Source organism: Anabrus simplex, chromosome 5, assembly GCF_040414725.1.
Source record: "Anabrus simplex isolate iqAnaSimp1 chromosome 5, ASM4041472v1, whole genome shotgun sequence".
In the NCBI taxonomy this organism is placed as follows: Eukaryota; Metazoa; Arthropoda; class Insecta; order Orthoptera; family Tettigoniidae; genus Anabrus; species Anabrus simplex.
The window spans coordinates 110162756-110182037 of NC_090269.1; the positions used below are offsets into that span (position 1 = coordinate 110162756).

At 39.0% G+C, this 19282-nt stretch overlaps 1 protein-coding gene across 1 annotated transcript in view; it reads left to right on the forward strand.

Annotated features, from left to right (window-relative positions):
- The first annotated feature begins 5348 nt into the window (after window positions 1–5348).
- Usp14 (ubiquitin specific protease 14) overlaps window positions 5349–19282 on the forward strand; it is a 123382-nt gene continuing 109448 nt past the window's right edge. Inside the window, exon 1 of the mRNA XM_067147073.2 lies at window positions 5349–5571. Coding sequence (XP_067003174.1) covers window positions 5556–5571 — 16 coding nt within the window. The 5' untranslated portion in view covers window positions 5349–5555. The remainder of the gene's footprint in view (window positions 5572–19282) is intronic.

Genomic DNA, 19282 nt, shown 5'->3' on the forward strand with positions numbered 1-19282 from the left:
CCTTGCTTATAGATAGGTGCAATTACTGATTTTGTCCAATCTGAAGGTACCTTACCAACATTCCATTCTAATCTTACTACTCTATGAAGCCATTTCATCCCTGCCTTCCCACTATACTTCACCATTTCAGGTTTAATTTCATCTATTCCTGCTGCTTTTTTGACAATGGAGTTTATTTACTATCCTTTCCACTTTTTCAAGCATAATTTCACCAACATCATTTTCTTCCTCCCCATGAGCTTGGCTGTTCGCGACACCACTAGGAGGATTTCCTTTTACATTGAGAAGATCTTCAAAATATTCCCTCCACCTCTCCAGTGATTCCCTGGGATCTATTATGAGTTCACCTGAATTACTCAAAACACTGTACATTTCCGTTTTTCCTCCCTTCCTAAGATTCTTTATTACTGTCCAGAAAGGTATCCCTGCTGCTTGACCTAGACTTTCTGGGTTATTACCAAAATATTCCCATGACTTCTTTTTGGATTCAACAACTATTTGTTTCGCTCTGTTTCTTTCAGCTACGTACAAATCCCTGTCTGCCTCGGCCCTTGTTTGGAGCCATTTCTGATAAGCCTTCTCTTTACGTTTACAAGCTGCACTCACTTCATCATTCCACCAAGATGTTCGCCTTTTCCCATCTTTACACACAGTTGTTCCTAGGCATTCCCTTGATGTTTCTACTACAGCATCCCTGTATGCCACCCATTCACTTTTTATATCCTGAACCTGCTTACTGTCTACTATTTGAAACTTATCACTAATCATATCCATGTACTTCTGTCTAATGTTCTCGTCCTGGAGATTTTTTACCCTTATTCGTTTGCAGACAGATTTCACTTTCTCTACGCTAGACCTAGAGATACTTACTTCACTGCAGATCAGATAATGGTCTGTATCATCGAAAAATTCCCGGAAAACTTGTACATTCTTAACAGATTTGCTGAATTCAAAGTCTGTTAAGATATAGTCTATTATGGATCTGGTACCCCAGGCCTCCCATGTGTAGCGGTGAATAGCCTTATGCTTGAAGAATGTATTCGTAACAGCTAAACCCATACTAGCACAGAAGTCCAGCAAACGCTTCCCACTCCCATTAGCTTCCATATCTTCCTCACATTTACCAATCACCCTTTTGAATCCTTCATTTCTATTCTCAACTTTCGCATTGAAATCGCCCATTAGCACTATTCTATCCTTGCCGTTGACCCTGACCACGATGTCACTCAATGCTTCATAAAACTTGTCAACTTCATCCTCATATGCAACCTCACATGGTGAATACACGGACACAATTCTTGTCCTAATTCCTCCAACTGACAAATCTGCCCACACCATTCGCTCATTATGTGCCTAACAGAAACTATGTTCCGTGCAATGGTATTTCTGATAAAGAGCCCTACCCCAGACTCTGCCCTTCCCTTTCTAACACCCGTCAAGTACACTTTATAATCTCCTATCTCTTCCTCGTTATCTCCCCTTACCCGAATATCACTTACTCCTAGCACATCCGGATGCATCCTCTTTGCTGACTCAGCCAGTTCTACTTTCTTTCTTCCATAAGCCCCATTAATATTGATAGCTCCCCATCAAATTCCATTTCGTTCGCCAAGTTGTTTCCAAGGAGTCCCTCGCCTGTCAAATGGGAGTGGGACTCCGTTACTCCCATAGGTCCGAGGCTTGCTTAAAATGTTCTGAGCTCGGTCGATTCATGAAGCAGGATGCTGCCCTACTTGCACATAGTCCAAGTGAGGATCTCTCCTCTAACGGGTTATGGACCACCGGTGGATTGTATAGTCCTAGCCGCCTGAGCACAAGGAGGACCACGACTCAGAATATGTCCGAGATGCCCACTCCCATTCCATAGCAACTGGTATCCCGACTCTCAGGACCACTTACTAGGCCACTCAGCCGTTGCCCATGGTTCACGAACTAGGACGCGACTACAGTAACCCACAAACATGAAATCATTTACATTTAAGAGCTGGACAATTTTACTTTTAAGTTGAAGCCTACTAACAGAAAGAAAATCTATACATTTAGCCTCAGAAACATCCAAACTTTCTCTATGTGCAATACGTGCCATAATGTCGTTACATTAGGGTAAAGCGAATTTGCATCACCATATTGTTTCAACAAAATATGTACATTTCTTAATTCACCCATATTTTCTTCAGTGCTTGACAACGCATTTCAGCATTCCAAGTGGGGTAACTTGGAAAACAACCAGCCACACTCATATGCATATGTATTTTCCTGAATTAAATCGAACCCACTGATCACACCTACTACAACACTTCGGTATTGATGGTTAACTGCTGCACTTATCAATAATACATGCGTATTATATTTTAAGCCAGTTAAAATATGGGTCGAGCAGGTCAGAAGATTATGAAGTACTATAATAATCTCTTTTTCACTGGAAGAATATATATGCAAACACAATATTACTAACATTTTCTTGTCACGATGGAAACGAAAGAAAGACCGCGCATTCTTCTCTACTTCATAGTTACTGCAGCCAAATACAGCACATACCCTTTCCCCTCATATTGAGAGGAGATATCAAGGTATGACACACGCTATTCTTAATTATGTCAACTCACTGAAAACGCATAAATATCACCAAAAACAAGTACGCGTGCTCTTATGAAAGAATCAATAGTTCTCAGGTCCATCCGCTAGAGAGAGGGCTCTAATAGCTGTCCCTCGATATCTCGCTGTGTGTCGCGTATTGTCTCTACTGTATTTGATTACAGCAACAAGCTCTCTGTAGCAATATGATATTTTGTAGTGTTCTAGATCTGGACCACGCTCCGTATTTCCAAAATAGCATTACAATCAGCAATATGCGTAATCTTCCACGTGTTCTTCCGAATGGCATCATGCAATAGCAGTTGGATGTTATACCTCTCGAAAATATAGAGAAAATAAAATTATTCGTTCATAATTGTGGTAGTTAAAAATAAATGTGATAGAAAGGAAGGTCTTAAAAGTAGGACTGTTAGGCAGTACCATATGGCTGATAAAGCAGGTATGAGGCAGTTTCTAAAAAGTAACTATGATCGGTGGAAAACGGTAAATAAAAATGTAAACAGACTTTGGGATGGGTTTAACGAAATTGTTGAGGAATGCGAAAAGAGGTTTGTACCTTTAAGGGTGGTAAGGAATGGTAAAGACCCACCTTATTATAATAGAGAAATAAAGAGAGTAAGAAGGAGGTGCAGACTGGAAAGAAATAGAGTTAGAAATAGAGGAGAAATTGAAGGAACTTACTAGAAAATTGAATCTAGCAAAGAAGGCAGCTAAGGATAACATGATGGCAAGCATAATTGATAGTCATAGAAATTTTACTGAAAAATGGAAGGGTATATATAGGTATTTTAAGGCAGAAACCGGTTCCAAGAAGGACATTCCAGGAATAATTAATGAACAAGGGGAGTGTGTATGTGAGGATCTTCAAAAGGCAGAAGTATTCAGTCAGCAGTATGTAAAGATTGTTGGTTACAAGGATAATATCGAGATAGAGGAAGAGACTAAGGCCAAAGAAATAATACAATTTACATATGATAACAATGACATTTACAATAAGATACAAAAGTTGAAAACTAGAAAAGCGGCTGGAATTGATCAGATTTCTGGGGATATACTAAAGACAATGGGTTGGGATATAGTACCATATCTGAAGTACTTATTTGATTATTGTTTAGTCGAAGGAGCTATACCAGATGAATGGAGAGTTGCTATAGTAGCCCCTGTGTATAAAGGAAAGGGTGATAGACATAAAGCTGAAAATTACAGGCCAGTAAGTTTGACATGCGTTGTATGTAAGCTTTGGGAAGGCATTCTTTCTGATTATATTAGACATGTTTGTGAAATTAATAACTGGTTCGATAGAAGGCAATTCGGTTTTAGGAAAGGTTATTCCACTGAAGCTCAACTTGTAGGATTCCAGCAAGATATAGCAGATATCTTGGATTCTGGAGGTCAAATGGACTGTATCGCGATTGACATGTCTAAAGCATTTGATAGGGTGGATCATGGGAGACTACTGGCAAAAATGAGTGCACTTGGACTAGACAAAAGAGTGACTGAATGGGTTGCTATATTTCTAGAAAATAGATCTCAGAGAGTTAGAGTAGGTGAAGCTTTGTCTGACCCTGTAATAGTTGAGAGAGGAGTTCCTCAGGGCAGTGTTATCGGACCTTTATGTTTTCTTATATATATAAATGATATGAGTAAAGGAGTGGAATCGGAGGTAAGGTTTTTTGCGGATGATGTTATTCTCTATAGAGTGATAAATAAGTTACAAGATTGTGAGCAACTACAACGTGACCTCGAAAATGTTGTAAGATGGACAGCAGGCAATGGTATGTTGATAAACGGGGCTAAAAGTCAGGTTGTGAGTTTCACAAATAGGAAAAGTCCTCTCAGTTTTAATTACTGCGTTGATGGGGTGAAAGTTCCTTTTGGGGATCATTGTAAGTATCTAGGTGTTAATATAAGGAAAGATCTTCACTGGGGTAATCACATAAATGGGATTGTAAATAAAGGGTACCGATCTCTGCACATGGTTATGAGGGTGTTTAGGGGTTGTAGTAAGGATGTAAAGGAGAGTGCATATAAGTCTCTGGTAAGACCCCAACTAGAATATGGTTCCAGTGTATGGGACCCTCACCAGGATTACCTGATTCAAGAATTGGAAAAAATATAAAGAAAAGCAGCTCGATTTGTTCTGAGTGATTTCCGACAAAAGAGTAGTGTTACAAAAATATTGCAATGTTTGGGTTGGGAAGAATTGTGAGAAAGAAGAAGAGCTGCTCGACTAAGTGGTATGTTCCGAGCTGTCAGCGGAGAGATGGCGTGGATTGACATTAGTAGACGAATAAATTTGAATGGAGTTTATAAAAGTAGGAAAGATCACAATATGAAGATAAAGTTGGAATTCAAGAGTACAAACTGGGGCAAATATTCATTTATAGGAAGGGGAGTTAGGGATTGGAATAACTTACCAAGGGAGATGTTCAATAAATTTCCAATTTCTTTGAAATCATTTCGGAAAAGGCTAGGAATGCAACAGATATGGAATCTGCCACCTGGGCGACTGGCCGAAATGCAGATCAGTATTGATTGATTGATTAGTGTCTGGAAGGGTATCCGGCTATAAAACTGACACAGTTCCCAGCAGTGTGGGAAAAGCGGTAGATCAAGAAGATTCTCTTACATGACCCATTGATTCATGCATTTGGAATCCTCGTTGAAAGACTGTCTTTCAAGCTCATTTTGTTCAGCCACTGGCAACGGCCTTACTCTATTTTCGGCAGGGTAAAGAAGGCTGTGAATTTGCTCTTTGTGTTGTGCAGGTGCTACTAATGGGGATCTAGCAAGCGGAGGTGCTGACTTCAGAGTTTCCAGTTTGAAAAATGTGTTGTAATTGCTGAAAAGTATTGCTGCATTTTGTGGAATATTTCTATTATTGTACCGCGTTTGGCTAATATTTACAGTCTCTACGTGTGTTACTTTGTTTGTGTACAGTAGGACTCGACTATCTCAAAATGCCATGTTATAAAGGTAACCATAACCTATACGCTGAAAGTACTAGGAAGGGCTGAACAGCCAATATTTTGGACCATTTTGTTTTATTCAATGAGCCATTAGAATGTGTGAGCAGTTTGTTACTTATACTGTACTTTATGTACAGTTTATTAGCAGTAAATAGCTGAACGTCAAATTCCATTCCTAATGACTTCAGTAGGTGGTTATTCATTTTATTTTCACTGCATGAAAACATTATTGCTATTTTACACTCATTACCCTACACAATTATAACGACTTGCACTGTCTGGAAAGGGCATAGAAAATCCCGTATTTTCCATGAGATGAATCATAGTATTCATCTACCTATTTTCTTTTTAAAATGTAATATGTAAATTAATATTGCATAGTATATCTCTGTGGTAAAATTAAAATTTAATTTTCTCGACTTACATATGTCCACTTCTTGTAGGCTAAGGAAAAGGCAATTTATGAACGTGGTAAGAATATTGTCATATGTAGTTAATCGTGTGAAACAATAATAATGTAGATATTTGCAATCCATGCTGAGTTAGATTTATGACTGCTTTCAGCAAGCATAGATTTGTTTCTTATTTATATTGTGAGGGCATGAAGTAAACGGTATGGTAGCCTTTGTAATTCAGTATTGTGTGTTACAAATTCTGTCTTTGTACAAAGGTGTGCCCTCTTCATAATATAACTCGTTAAGAGTTGGGTTTTACTTGGTGGGGCATGATTGGTGGTCGCTAATTTTAGAATCAAGGTTGACTTTCCTCTAGTTTACCTGCCATGGTCGATTTCTGTTATCCTCTGTCATTGATAAAGGTCGGAAGGATGACCCAATATTGATGACAATTGCTGTTGTTTCAAGGGCTCAAGTATCATGGTCATCAGCCTACTCTATTTTGATTATGCTATTTTAGGGCTAGAATGATTTAAATTCTGAGTCAGTCTGTATGCATTGTGTTCAAAATCGTCGGTCATTCCACTATTACCTGATTCTAAGTCATGGATTTTGGGATAGGAGGTAGCATTTTGTTCACTATAGGCAATTTTATGGATAATTTGCTTCCTGGTATATTCTGGATGACAGTTAATAGTGTCATCTCATTAGTGCCATTTTTCCATCCTTTTATAAGGTAATACATTCATACACATTTAAGTTGATTTCCCAATTGTCATAACCGTGAGGCCCTGTAGGGCAGTACGGTGGCATCTGATTGTTGTTATTGCTTTATTAGCACCACCCAGAGGACACATGTAGGGTACTTTAAGTTTGAAGCTATGGACGTTGAGCAACGTTGCCCACCTTTTTAATTTGAAGTTTGTATATATACAATTTTTCTTCTTCTAATGTATATAGTCAATTTTTTGGTGCCTGTTAAGAACTTGTACATAGTCAATTGTCATACAGATACCTCTGATATTCAGTGAATGCAATTTAACAAATTATCTTGTTCTAGAACTCTGCAGATCATTAGTCCAGCCCGGGGGCCACTCACGCGTAGCGACTGTCGTTTGTTTCCTCGCTTGCGGCCTACTCGGAAAGGATGTTTTCTAGCAGTGCTCGTGCTGCCAACCTCTGTACTTAGGAACTATGCTTGCTTCGCTAGCTGGTGGTGGTGATTATTAGATTCTTGCCTCTGAACGGAAGACAATTGGTCTGGACGGTTAGGATTCTTGCCGTGGACAAGACCATTGGTCTGGATAGTTAGGATTCTTGCCGTGGACAAGACCATTGGTCTGGACGGTTAGAAGCCGCGAAGCGGCGTTAGGCCCCTAGTTTCGTGAGGAAAGACGATTGGTCTGGACGGTTAGGATTCTTGCCGTGGACAAGACCATTGGTCTGGATAGTTAGGATTCTTGCCGTGGACAAGACCATTGGTCTGGACGGTTAGAAGCCGCGAAGCGGCGTTAGGCCTCTAGTTTCGTGAGGAAAGACGATTGGTCTGGACGGTTAGGATTCTTGCCGCGGACAAGACCATTGGTCTGGATAGTTAGGATTCTTGCCGTGGACAAGACCATTGGTCTGGACGGTTAGAAGCCGCGAAGTGGCCCTAGGCTTCTAGTTTCGTGAGCGCGGCCACTTGCGCTTTTATTGTGCTGCGGTTGGTAACGCATTACGATTAACTTCTTTCACGGGAAGGAGATCACGTGCTACTTTACATTGGCCAATAGGAATACAAGTAGCTACTTCAGAAATGCATATGGCCTGTTATAATCTTAATTAGGTTATAAAAGTAAATGTACTTCTTGGGGCGGGTTGGTGGGTTCCTGGACATCGCAATGAACACATCTCTCCTCTCAGACGCTCTCCAAGTAAGATTGCATTAATTTCCACTCACTTATAACATTAAAAATGTAGTGGCCCCCGGGCTGTATTAATACCTGTAACCCACTGTGTGATGTCTCATTGGTGTAGACTCTTTTCTTTTCACCTGTGAATAAGTCAGCACTGGTTTGTATTGCATGATTCTAAGTAGGTGTGTATCAGATTATCACCTTTGTAGCACCAAATAATAATAATAATAATAATAATAATAATAATAATCAGGATATCAGGACAGGTTGCAGCAGTTTTATATGTAGTCTAGGTCTACTATATTTTTCCTTTAATTCCATACTTTTACGACAGGCAAACCGTAATCTTTTGTTTACTGAATTATTAATTTCAATTTTTTTAAAACAAAAATCTAATACATTTTACTGATATGTAGATATACAAGCCTGTCTGGTGGCCATGATTGTTAAGGCCTTAAGTCTATAATGGTCCAACATTGTCATTAGTGTGTTTGAGTCCCGTTGGTCAAAAAATTTCACCATCAGAATACTGTATTGGCTGGCAGGGTAGGAGAGGTGGTAGTATATAATTTATAATAATTAGATTGCATGCCAAAAGCCTAGATTCAAGTCCCTACCTTTCCGCAGTGTTCATGTGGAGTGAGGGCATATGACGCTGTTGATGGTGATTCGTCCATCAGATGGTGACGTAAAGCTTTGAGCGACCCCTTGGTGTTATTTGACAGGAGTAGGCTACATGCCAACACCGGGTTTCAACATCTCCCTACCTCATTATCATCATCATCATCCCGCATTCAGCCTTGCGTGTTGTCCATTGGCGTCAAGTAGAAAGACCTGCACCATGCAAGCTGAACATGTCCTTGGACACTCCTGGCACTAAAAGCCATATGATAAGTAAGTAAGTTAGATATAAAAACATGTATAAAACCATAATTATGCAAAATATTAGTAATTTGGGTCAAAATGTAACTTGGGACTTGAAAGTCCCGACAGGATTAAAGGATATATTTTCAAGGTGCATATGAATAATGTAAACTACTTCACACCATAATAGTAGCCAAAAAGGAATTATAAGCCTTAAAAAGGAGTAGACCTAAAATTAATCTGATTCTAGTGTCCAGCTCCATGGCTTTCACTATCGCTACTAAATTCAGGGCGAGTTGGCCAAGCGGTTAAGGGTATGCAGCTGTGAGCTTGCATCCGGGAGATAGTGGGTACGAACCCCACTGTCTACAGCCCTGAAGGTGGTTTCGCGTGGTTTCCCATTTTCACACTAGGCGAATGCTGGGGCTGCACCTTTCCCACTCCTAGTCATTTCCTGTCCCATCGTCGCCATAATTAAAAAACCCTGACCTAGCCGGGAATCGAACCCGGAGCCGCCGGGTGACATCCACCTCTGAAATAAAGATAAATAATAATTTGCAGTTATCACTGATGCTATTTACCATCAATAGACTGTCCAATAACCCATGGGTACTAATGCAGTTAGCAACTTCCAAACGTAACTTCAACCACTCTGTGTTATCTCCATTACGTGACTGGACTGTGAAGTCCCCAGTATTTTATAACACCAAAATTCCACAATTTTACCTAATGAATATGTTCATGCAGAAGAATTTGTCATTTTAGGCATTCATTTAGGGGTAGGGGGAAAATATTAGCTTACCATTTGAGCCATAGAAATACTATAACAATTAAAATTTTCTTTTTGGTGCTCCAACATTCACCATAATGGCTTACCACGCATATCAACCAATAGCCGCTATATATCTTTCGTGATTGCTGCTGCCATTTCTCACTAGATTCTGAAACTATTTCTAAAGAGGACTGAGGAGTCCTGTCAGGTTTCCAATCTAACCGTCCGTGGGTCGATTCAGTTAGGGGTTCGAAGATAATGTGAATACGCCTCGGGTGGAGTCAGCGGAGATACACGAGTCTCCAGTTGTGGCATGGACATTCGACGAGCACCGGTTAGATCTCATTATCTACTTAACGTTAGGCTCTTATTGTTATAGCAAGGGATTGTTCAATTAATTGTATAAGGCTAAGATAATTCCTAATTTAATAAATTAAGATATCGAGAATGTTAGTTTCTTGGAAGGATTTTTCAAATTTAATTAATCAAAGTAAGTAGAGTGAAATAACAATAATCTTACATCACAACATGACTGGAAAATATGAAAATAAAATCGAGATTGAATGCTTTGTTGGTTGATACTATCACATAATCACACGTTGGTAAAAATTAATTTAAATTCAAAATTAACTTGTAATAAAATCAAACATGGAACTTGCTGAAGGCTTAGTATCACAATCCATAAAATTATTATGTTATCATTAATTGTCCGCCAATCATAGAATTAAAATGAGAAAAAGTCAGTCATTTCACTCGTCTTTACCACTCACTGATCCAAGATTTCATCCTTCTGTATTCCATCATTATTATCGTTTCTGGCATAAATGAACTAATTACCTATCAACTTTAGTTTCCTAATAACCTATGTCCAACGCTGCTATCTCTTACACAAGTGATCATGTATCATTCAAAGACATGCAACTAGATTTAATAATAAATTCAGTCAAACAGGAAGAGCATCTCTTGGAAACTCTTATCCACCACACCTAAAATGTACAATGTCTTGCTGATACAATCATAAATAAATAAGATGATCTGGAAATGATTCAACAGCATCTGGCTTCGCTGGAACTATCCTCCTGAAAATTGTGAAGATCTACCATTACTTAAGAAAAACCCATACTATAAAGCAACTACTCAAATGAATACAATTCATGCACTGCTTCAGGTGACAACTTTGCTTAAGTATGATGCCTCACCACATCCATATCAACGTTATTCATTGTCGAAGGTTTCCTATCAGTGATTATCCGTTCAAATGTTTAATATTCGCATCGTGTCGTGCCATAAATTAATATTTTGATGACTGCACACGTCTCAATACTTATAATCTTCCAGAAAAATTACATGAAAACATTAACATCAAACCTTACTGCTTGTCCATCTCTGGGGTCAATTGACTTCGCATGATGAACACTTTAATAAATCATTCTCAACCTTAAATTCATTGAAAATCTCAAAGACTATATTACACTCTCGTAATACCTATTTTCAACAAATATATCACAGCAACCTCATTTTTACCATATAAACACTTTATCGACGATCCTATCATTTATAATTCACAATACCTTCATGCGCACCATGCCTATTCATAATTATCTATCCCAAAGAAATACACAGGCATCTTTATCCGAAGAACAGTTTCTTCATCACAAAACATGTCATAATCATCATGGTATTAATCTGATGAAACGCATCTGCACAACGCACACGTATGTGAAAAATTATCACATAAGAAGACCTTAAAACGGACATTAAAATCACATCACCTCACAAGATCATCATATCATTTTAATTATGAAGAAAACATTTCCTATATTCATGACAGTTACAAAGAAATCCTGGGATAATTTATGACAAAATGCGTATTCTACAAGTTGAACATTGCACAGGACAAATAACTCCAATATCTCCTTATTAAACTTAGGCGCAATTACGGATATCACTGAATGTTTGCGACGATCACATTAGGTTACTCAAGTTGTCTTAATTATGTCACCTCATGACAAATAAAAGAGAAATCTGCTCTACTGCTATGCGTTCTACATGATAGAATAAAGAAAGACAATATCTTGGATACTAATCGTTGATGGCTTCATGATGTTCTCTGTCCCTCCATTTCGTTGGTCTCTATTTTGGTATTCATTTTATCATCGACCCGGGCCTGTCAGGACACTAATCCCGCTGAAGCTGTCATGTTAGATCTGATCATGACATTACAGAGACAATCTTCAACCATCATGAGCATTTGGACCTGAAACTTGTATAGGCAGAATTAGTACAATGATAGATGTGTCATACAGTATCTCAATATTAACCTAAAACACTCACCTTGTTTCTGATAATGAATATTGGATCTTATTTTTTTATTACTACTATCCTCCCAATATTTCTCTTGAATATAATTTCAAAATCACACTTCCAACTAGCTCTGTCTTAATACGTGTTAACCAGTTCTTTCTCGACCTTCATTCTCAATTTTTACAATACATTGTTCCAGGGGCGGCTTTTCAGGTGAAGTAGGTGAAGTGCCACTTCACCACTTATTTTTACCATAATGAATTACTTAAATTTATTTTTCTTATGACATTTGTTGGTTTTACGGAAAGAAAATGTTTTATTGTACGGCGTTTGGAGCACCTCATCACCTTATGAGAACCAGGGGAACTCACGAAAGCGCCGGCTGTCGGCCACAGTACGGCGCGTGAGACTGAGTGAAGACGAGAGATTCCGCAGCTGCCTCTACCTCCCAAGTGCTCCCTCCTAGCGCTTGGCCTTGGCAGTTGCCATGACAACCGTGACGTCGCCCGCGTACTTTCCACATAGCGGAATGTGTTAGTGAAGTTGTCGGAAGAGCGGAATGTTTCGTCTTCCCTGCGTCATCCTGTGCGAAGTACGAGTACTTACGCATCGTGGTTTATTCGTAGTGTTGTGCTGTTTTATTTAAATATGTATCCTGTTTATGACATAGTGTGCATTTTATTATAAACACCATTATTATTAAACACCATTATTATAGTGTAATGTACATAATATTTAGCTTCTTACTCATGTACATAGATCACTTTTATTGCCATACTTATATTTCCATTTACTTTATTACTTATTGTGTTCTCTTTATGTATTGCTTATTTTTTCAGTTTGTATCTTACTTTTTCATTATGACTTTGTCTCTTTCTCATTATCTATACGCTCCGAATTTTATTCTATTTTATTTGTTGAACTCTGCTTTCTTTCTTCATTATATGTTGTCCAAATCTGTAATTTTTAGCTTATCTTTGATTTTATGATAGAATAGTAGGCCTACATTTCTTTTATATTATCTGTAGATCAATTATGTGGTTAAGTGTAAGAGAGGGCCACGAGCCCTAACTTCGCCACTGCTAAAGTCAGTAAATAAATAAATAAATTAAATAAATAAATAAATAAATAAATAAATTTTCACGTTGGAGAAACGAAGATCAGAATGAAGTTCTACGTTTTGATCGCCCTACTGAATCACTGCAAATTTGTGCTACAAATGAAGTGAAACATTCCGGTAAATCTTACAATCTTAGTTTCAAACAATCGTGGTTTAAGGAATTTCCATGGTTGTGCTCCTCTCCAGCTCTGCAGAAGTTGTTTTGTTGGGCCTGCTTGCCTTTTATCAATAAAAATAACGTTTGGAATAAAGAAGGATCTTCAGCCCTTTTGAACATAACACGTTCTTTACATAAGCACTCAGACTCTGCAGAACACAAAATACGGCAGCTAGATTTCAAGACATTGGAAACAAACCAAAATACGATCTCTGATGTCCTGAAGGAAAATGCCAGACTGTATATTGTAATTGTACAGGAAAATGTACATTTAAATAGGCTTTTCCTTCAGTTGGTAATTGATGCAGTGCTCTATTTAAGTAAGCAAGAACTAGCTTTTCGTGGTCATGACGAAACATTAAATTCAATAAATCGTGGTCACGTGCTGGACCCTCCGCCAGTCACAGGTATGAGGTACGAGTACAAAACAACCAAAAACAACGCGTAGTTCCTAAATCTTGTCCTCCTCTGTGGTGTAGTGGTTAGTGTGATTAGCTGCCACCCTGGAAGCCCGGGTTCGATTCTCGGCTCTGCCACGAAATTTGAAAAGTGGTACGAGCCCACCTCAGCCATCCTGGAAGTGGTTTTCCGTGGTTTGCCACTTCTCTTCCAGGCAAATGCTGGGATGCAACCTAACTTAAGGCCACGGCCGCTTCCTTCCCTCTTCCTTGTCTATCCCTTCCAAACTTCCAATCCCCCACCAAGGCCCCTGTTCAGCATAGCAGGTGAGGCCGCCTGAGCGAGGTACTGGTCATCCTCCCCAGTTGTATCCCCCGACCCAGAGTCTGAAGCTCCAGGACACTGTCCTTGAGGAGGTAGAGGTGGAATCCCTCGCTAAGTCCGAGGGAAAAACCAACCCTATAGGGTAAGCAGATTAAGAAAGAAAGAAAGAAAGAAAGAAGTTCCTAAATCTGTCGCTCGAAACCGAACGGATAATAGCTCTTCACCATACTTTACAGCCACGAGCTGCCACTGCATTTTTCATGAAACAAAATCCCATTAAAATTATTACATTAACAATATTGGTTTGGATTTTATAATTTCTGACAAGATCGTTAGTTTATAATTTCTTTTCCATATGTTTTTGACATTTGAGGAATGTACTCTATGATAATGTCACCCTTCTAATTAGGGAGTTATGCAAAGGAACACTTCACCATTTACTCATATCTTCATGACGTATACAATCGATTGTCTCATCGGCGCCTTCTTGATCACTGAACTTGCATCGTTCAAATCATGGCCTCTGCCGCATATGTCATTGCTGGACCTGAATGTCCCATATTAGACTTGCTTTATCCTACCGCTGGAATGTAAACTTCACTTACTGGTTTTCGCCTATACATTAAATGATGTTTTTTGAATGTAAGTATCCGATTACCACGGGGTTCTGAGGTTATGAATCGCCGTCCTTATTCTGTATCCATCCAATTTCTTATTCAAATGAGCGAGTTATCTCGGCTAACAGATCCAGTTGGACGTATATTTCCATGTAATTTTCGTTCACCTCTTCTTTAACATAACCTTCAATGGCTCTATAACTGATCTGGATGCCATTGGACGGTTATACCAAGTAACGTACAATTTCTTCAGTTATTTTTAAAAGGTGGGGCTTTGAAATCCCGTCAGTAAACAAGGGAATTTATTAACCATTTTGGTTTGTTAATGGTCCGTATTGACTTAAATATATCCATCACTGAAAAACACTTGAATATACAATTCCACCTTGTCAGTCTATATATTAAAAGAGTTTACAAAAAAACAGCTTTGGCAAATCCATCCGTCCATTCTAGTGGACCGATTTGCTACATTTTTGTTTTATTCTCTCTGGAATTACCTGCCGGTGAATCATGGGACATTCATAGCTCTCCAAGTTCAGCCAACTTTGAGTGATCATTAAAAAAAAATCAGTTTATTAAATGATCACTCCAACAATTGCAGGCTAAGGCTAACCCTAACCCGCAATACGTTCTGTACTTAGCAGGTTGCTAAGCGGCTAACAGTTTCATTAATATTCTGGTATATAAGTGATTTTAATCCTTAGTAATGTGATTGCATGCAGCCGTGCTTGATTACTGCCTGTCTGTGCTATATACTCTTTGATTCTCTGACCTTCCCCAGCCTCTAAATATACTCAACAGATGGCAGAACTTTCGTAATAACTTATGTGTTGTTAATAGGAAACATTGACGAATGCACAGACGGGAAGGTATTAAGTCAACTGGCCTTCTGTATGACTATTATCAATATTTATTTATTTATTTAGTGTATGGCCCATACAATCAAGTTGAGTTTAGATATAAATTGTACACATATTTACATAACAAGAAAACAATGAACAAGAAAAGGCTCCCTACAACTGAATGTCAAGATCACTGATCCACTGTATTGCTTCTGGAGTTGCCATCAGGAAATCCACTTTGCTGCCTGTGTATGCCCGCGTTTCACACTCTCTGACAATATGATGTATGGTTTGTCGTGCAGCTCCACAGTCACACGCGGGTGTTGGCAACTTGTTCCATTTAAACAGCATGTCTCTGCATCTGCCATGGCCTGTTCTTATTCTGTTCCGAGCAGACCATGTTTTACGTGGTAGTTGGAATCCACTTGGAAGTTTGGCATTCGAGAACATACTGTGCAGGTGCGTCTCCGTTGCTGCTTCCCACCGTCTTTTCCATTCTGTAGTTGGGTTGTAGCTTCTAGCAACCATGTCTGAGGCGTTATGTAAAGTTGGATGGCGTGAACGTAATCTGTTTTGGTTGATAGTTCGTAGATCTTCGTGTACGGGTAGATCGGGGTTCCTTAAGATTTTATTGAATTCCTTGATAAGAGCAGTGGATCTGCGTAAATCAGATGGCATTATTCCAGATAGAAGCGGGAGCCAATGTGGTGTAGATCGAATTGTGCCAGTTATTATGTGCATAGTGGAATTCAATTCAGTATCAATGAGTTTTGTGTGATGACTGTTCATCCATACTGGAGCACAGTACTCAGCACTTGAATATACCAAGCCTAAAGCTGAAGACCGTAAAACGCTTGCCGAAGAACCCCAGGTAGTTCCACAAAGCTTATGAATGATGTTGTTACGTGTTTTCAGTTTCTGTGCAGAGCCCAGCAGATGTTGCTTGTAGGATAGTGTTCGATCCAAGATTACTCCCAAGATATTTTGGGTTCCAGTTGTGGTGAAGTATCCTGCCACAGAAACTTACATTCAATGTAGTATTTGCTAAGTGATTGTTTAAATTGAAACAAGACACCTCCGTTTTATTGGTGTTGGGCTTAAGTCTCCAGTTCCTGAAGTAAGTTTCCAAAATGGACAAATCCCTTGTTAAAATCTCTTCATTTCTCTCCAGTTCTTTGTGTTGCACAGCTAATGCTATATCATCAGCATAGCAGAATTTCCGTGATGTAACTTCAGGAAGATCAGATATATATATATAAGCTGAACAGGAGTGGTGATAGGACTGAACCTTGAGGCAAACCATTTTTAAGCTTCCTCTCCTTGCTCACATTATTCCCGATGATAACCTGAAGCCTCCTATCACTCAACATATTGTTAATAAGTCTTGCTATCTTCATGCATGGTATGACCCGGAGAAGTTTATAGACCATACCTTCCCTCCACACGGTATCAAAAGCAGCTGTGAGATCAACAAAAGCAACAGATGTTTTCAGTTTTCTTTGGAACCCCATTTCTATGAATGTTGTAAGTGCCAAAACTTGATCACAACAGCTGCGACCTGGTCTGAAGCCTGCCTGATCCATGGGAATGTGCTGTAAAATGGTGCTGCTTATTCTGTTAAATATGAGTCTTTCAAACAGTTTGTAGCAACAGCTAAGGAGGGCTATGGGGCGATAATTTTCTGGCTTGTTGTTGGGTTTGCCAGGTTTTAAAATCGCATGTCATTGTATGTAATTGCCAGGAGATCGCAGTGATAGACTGGCTGCCAAATATATTGTTGCTCGCTTAGCACCACCCAGGGGTGTACGTGCAGGGTATTTTGAGGTTAAACCTACGGACGTGAGCAACATCAACCCCCTATTATCAATAATAAATGCAGAGACAACCTCTTGAAAAATTGTGTCTAATTACCCAGACCAGTATTCAGTCAGTCACGGCCAATTGTATATTGCACTATCTTGGGCAAGATCGTTTGAAAATGTTGATCCAGATACGCCCGAATGGTCCGAGTGAATACTGTATGGAAAGAAGTGTTATAAACCACATTACGAATGCATCAGTCATTATGTACTGGTGTTAAATGTTCATTAAACTATTGGAAAGGGCAGGTAAAACAATATGATCACAACAGGCATATTAGGACTAATTATCTGACCTATATAATTGTATAATTATATGATCATAACGAATGCTACGGAGGAGCATGGGTCTACTAGGAATATTATTAAAAGTGTAATGTAGTGATGTAAATAAACAATTTTTAATAGTACTGACAAGGCAGCATTATATATTTAACAGTGTTCTTCAGTGATGGATAGTAAACGGGGGGGGGTTAATATCTCTCGTCATCTCTGAGAGCATATGACGCTGTTGATGGTGATTCGTCCGTTGGATGCCGATGTATAGCCTTAAGCAGACCTCTTGGTGCTATTCGACAGGAGTAGGTTATGTGCTGGCACCTGTTTTCACCCTCTCCCTTCCAATTATCATATCTGGACATCAGAGGTAAACTATTGTGACGTTTCAGCGACTTTACAGGAGACCAGATAAAAGCTGGTGAGGTGTACCTTTAAGGCAATTTGAATCAACAATTCTGACCATGGTAAACTATTGTAAGGTTGTAGTGTTCCATCATCAGGATATAAAAAGGAGGCTAGCCATGAACAGTCAGTCAATAACAGAAGTAGTTGGACTAGAACGGCAGTAGTGCTGACCGTCGTCAGTTTCCTACCGTTATCAGAGTTGTTTTGTTGTTGTGTTGGAGCGTTGAGTGAGTTGTTTTAGTAGTGCCGGCTATGAAAATTATGTACTGTAGTATTTTTGTGTTCTGCATTGTTGTTTTTCTTAAAGCAAGATTTTAATAAACTGTATATCTTGTAATGTTTATCATTTGTGAAGAAACAAAAGACGAATACCACTAGTATTTTCAACCCACCCGATGACATTTTTAGGTGTCTTAAATTGAATCTTAAAGAAATTGGAGGTTTGCTGGGAATCAGGTTGTGCAAAAAAATGAAGTTGACATCATTGGTCTTGTTCTCTGTTCAGCTCAGATCAGAAGATATGACATTATGTTTCCAAATATGGTTGTGAACAAAATACTATGCTCCTTCAGGTTCATTTAAAGAAGAATTTTTTTTTCTGTTTTCCACTTGAAACTACTGCCAGTGTGTCTGATTTTTTTTTTGAAAAGTTCTTAAATTTCTTCGTTGTTTCAGGGTCATCTTTAAACTTTCTTTCATTCTGTTTCCAAGTTAAAATGTTATCAGCAAATAACACATGTTCATTCCTGTACCTCCATAATGGGCTGCTTTTGCTGTCCTCATGATATTGTCCATTGTAATTACAAATATATTATAAATTATAATCAGCAAGGGAAACAGTATACTTTCCTGTCTCATTTCAATTTTCAACAATCTGGAAAATAATAAAAATGGAAAAGTTGAGTGATAACTGGAGGAAAGTAAACTGAAATACTTTGTGCGTATTGGAAGAATAAAGAAAGCATGCCTGAAGAAAGTGTAGGATTATTAAAGAAATAATAGCAACACCTAAAAAGATCCAGGTTATGATAGATGGACCATATTAAGAACAGCTGGGCTTAGTAGCTCAGATGGTAGAGCTCTTCTGAGCTCAGGGCACATTTGATCCTGGCTCAGTGTAGTGGTTTTTGAAGGTGCTCAAATACTCCAACCCTATGTTGGTAAATTTGCATGCACATAAAAGAACTCCTAAAAAAAAGAAACCATGATACAACAGCTGTGAAAGGCATTGGCCTACCAAGCGACTGCTGCTCAGCCCAGAAGCCTGCTGGTTATGAGATTCTTTGTGGTCAGTGTAACAAATTCCCTAGACTATTACTCTGGACTTTCTAAATCAGGGCTACTATCGCACCGTCAGATAGCTCCTCAGTTGTAATCTTATTGGCTGTGTGGGCCTTGAACCAGCCCTCAGATCCAGGTAAAAAATCTCTTACCTAGCTGGGTATCAAACCCAGGGCCTCTGGTGTAAGAGGCAAGCGCACTG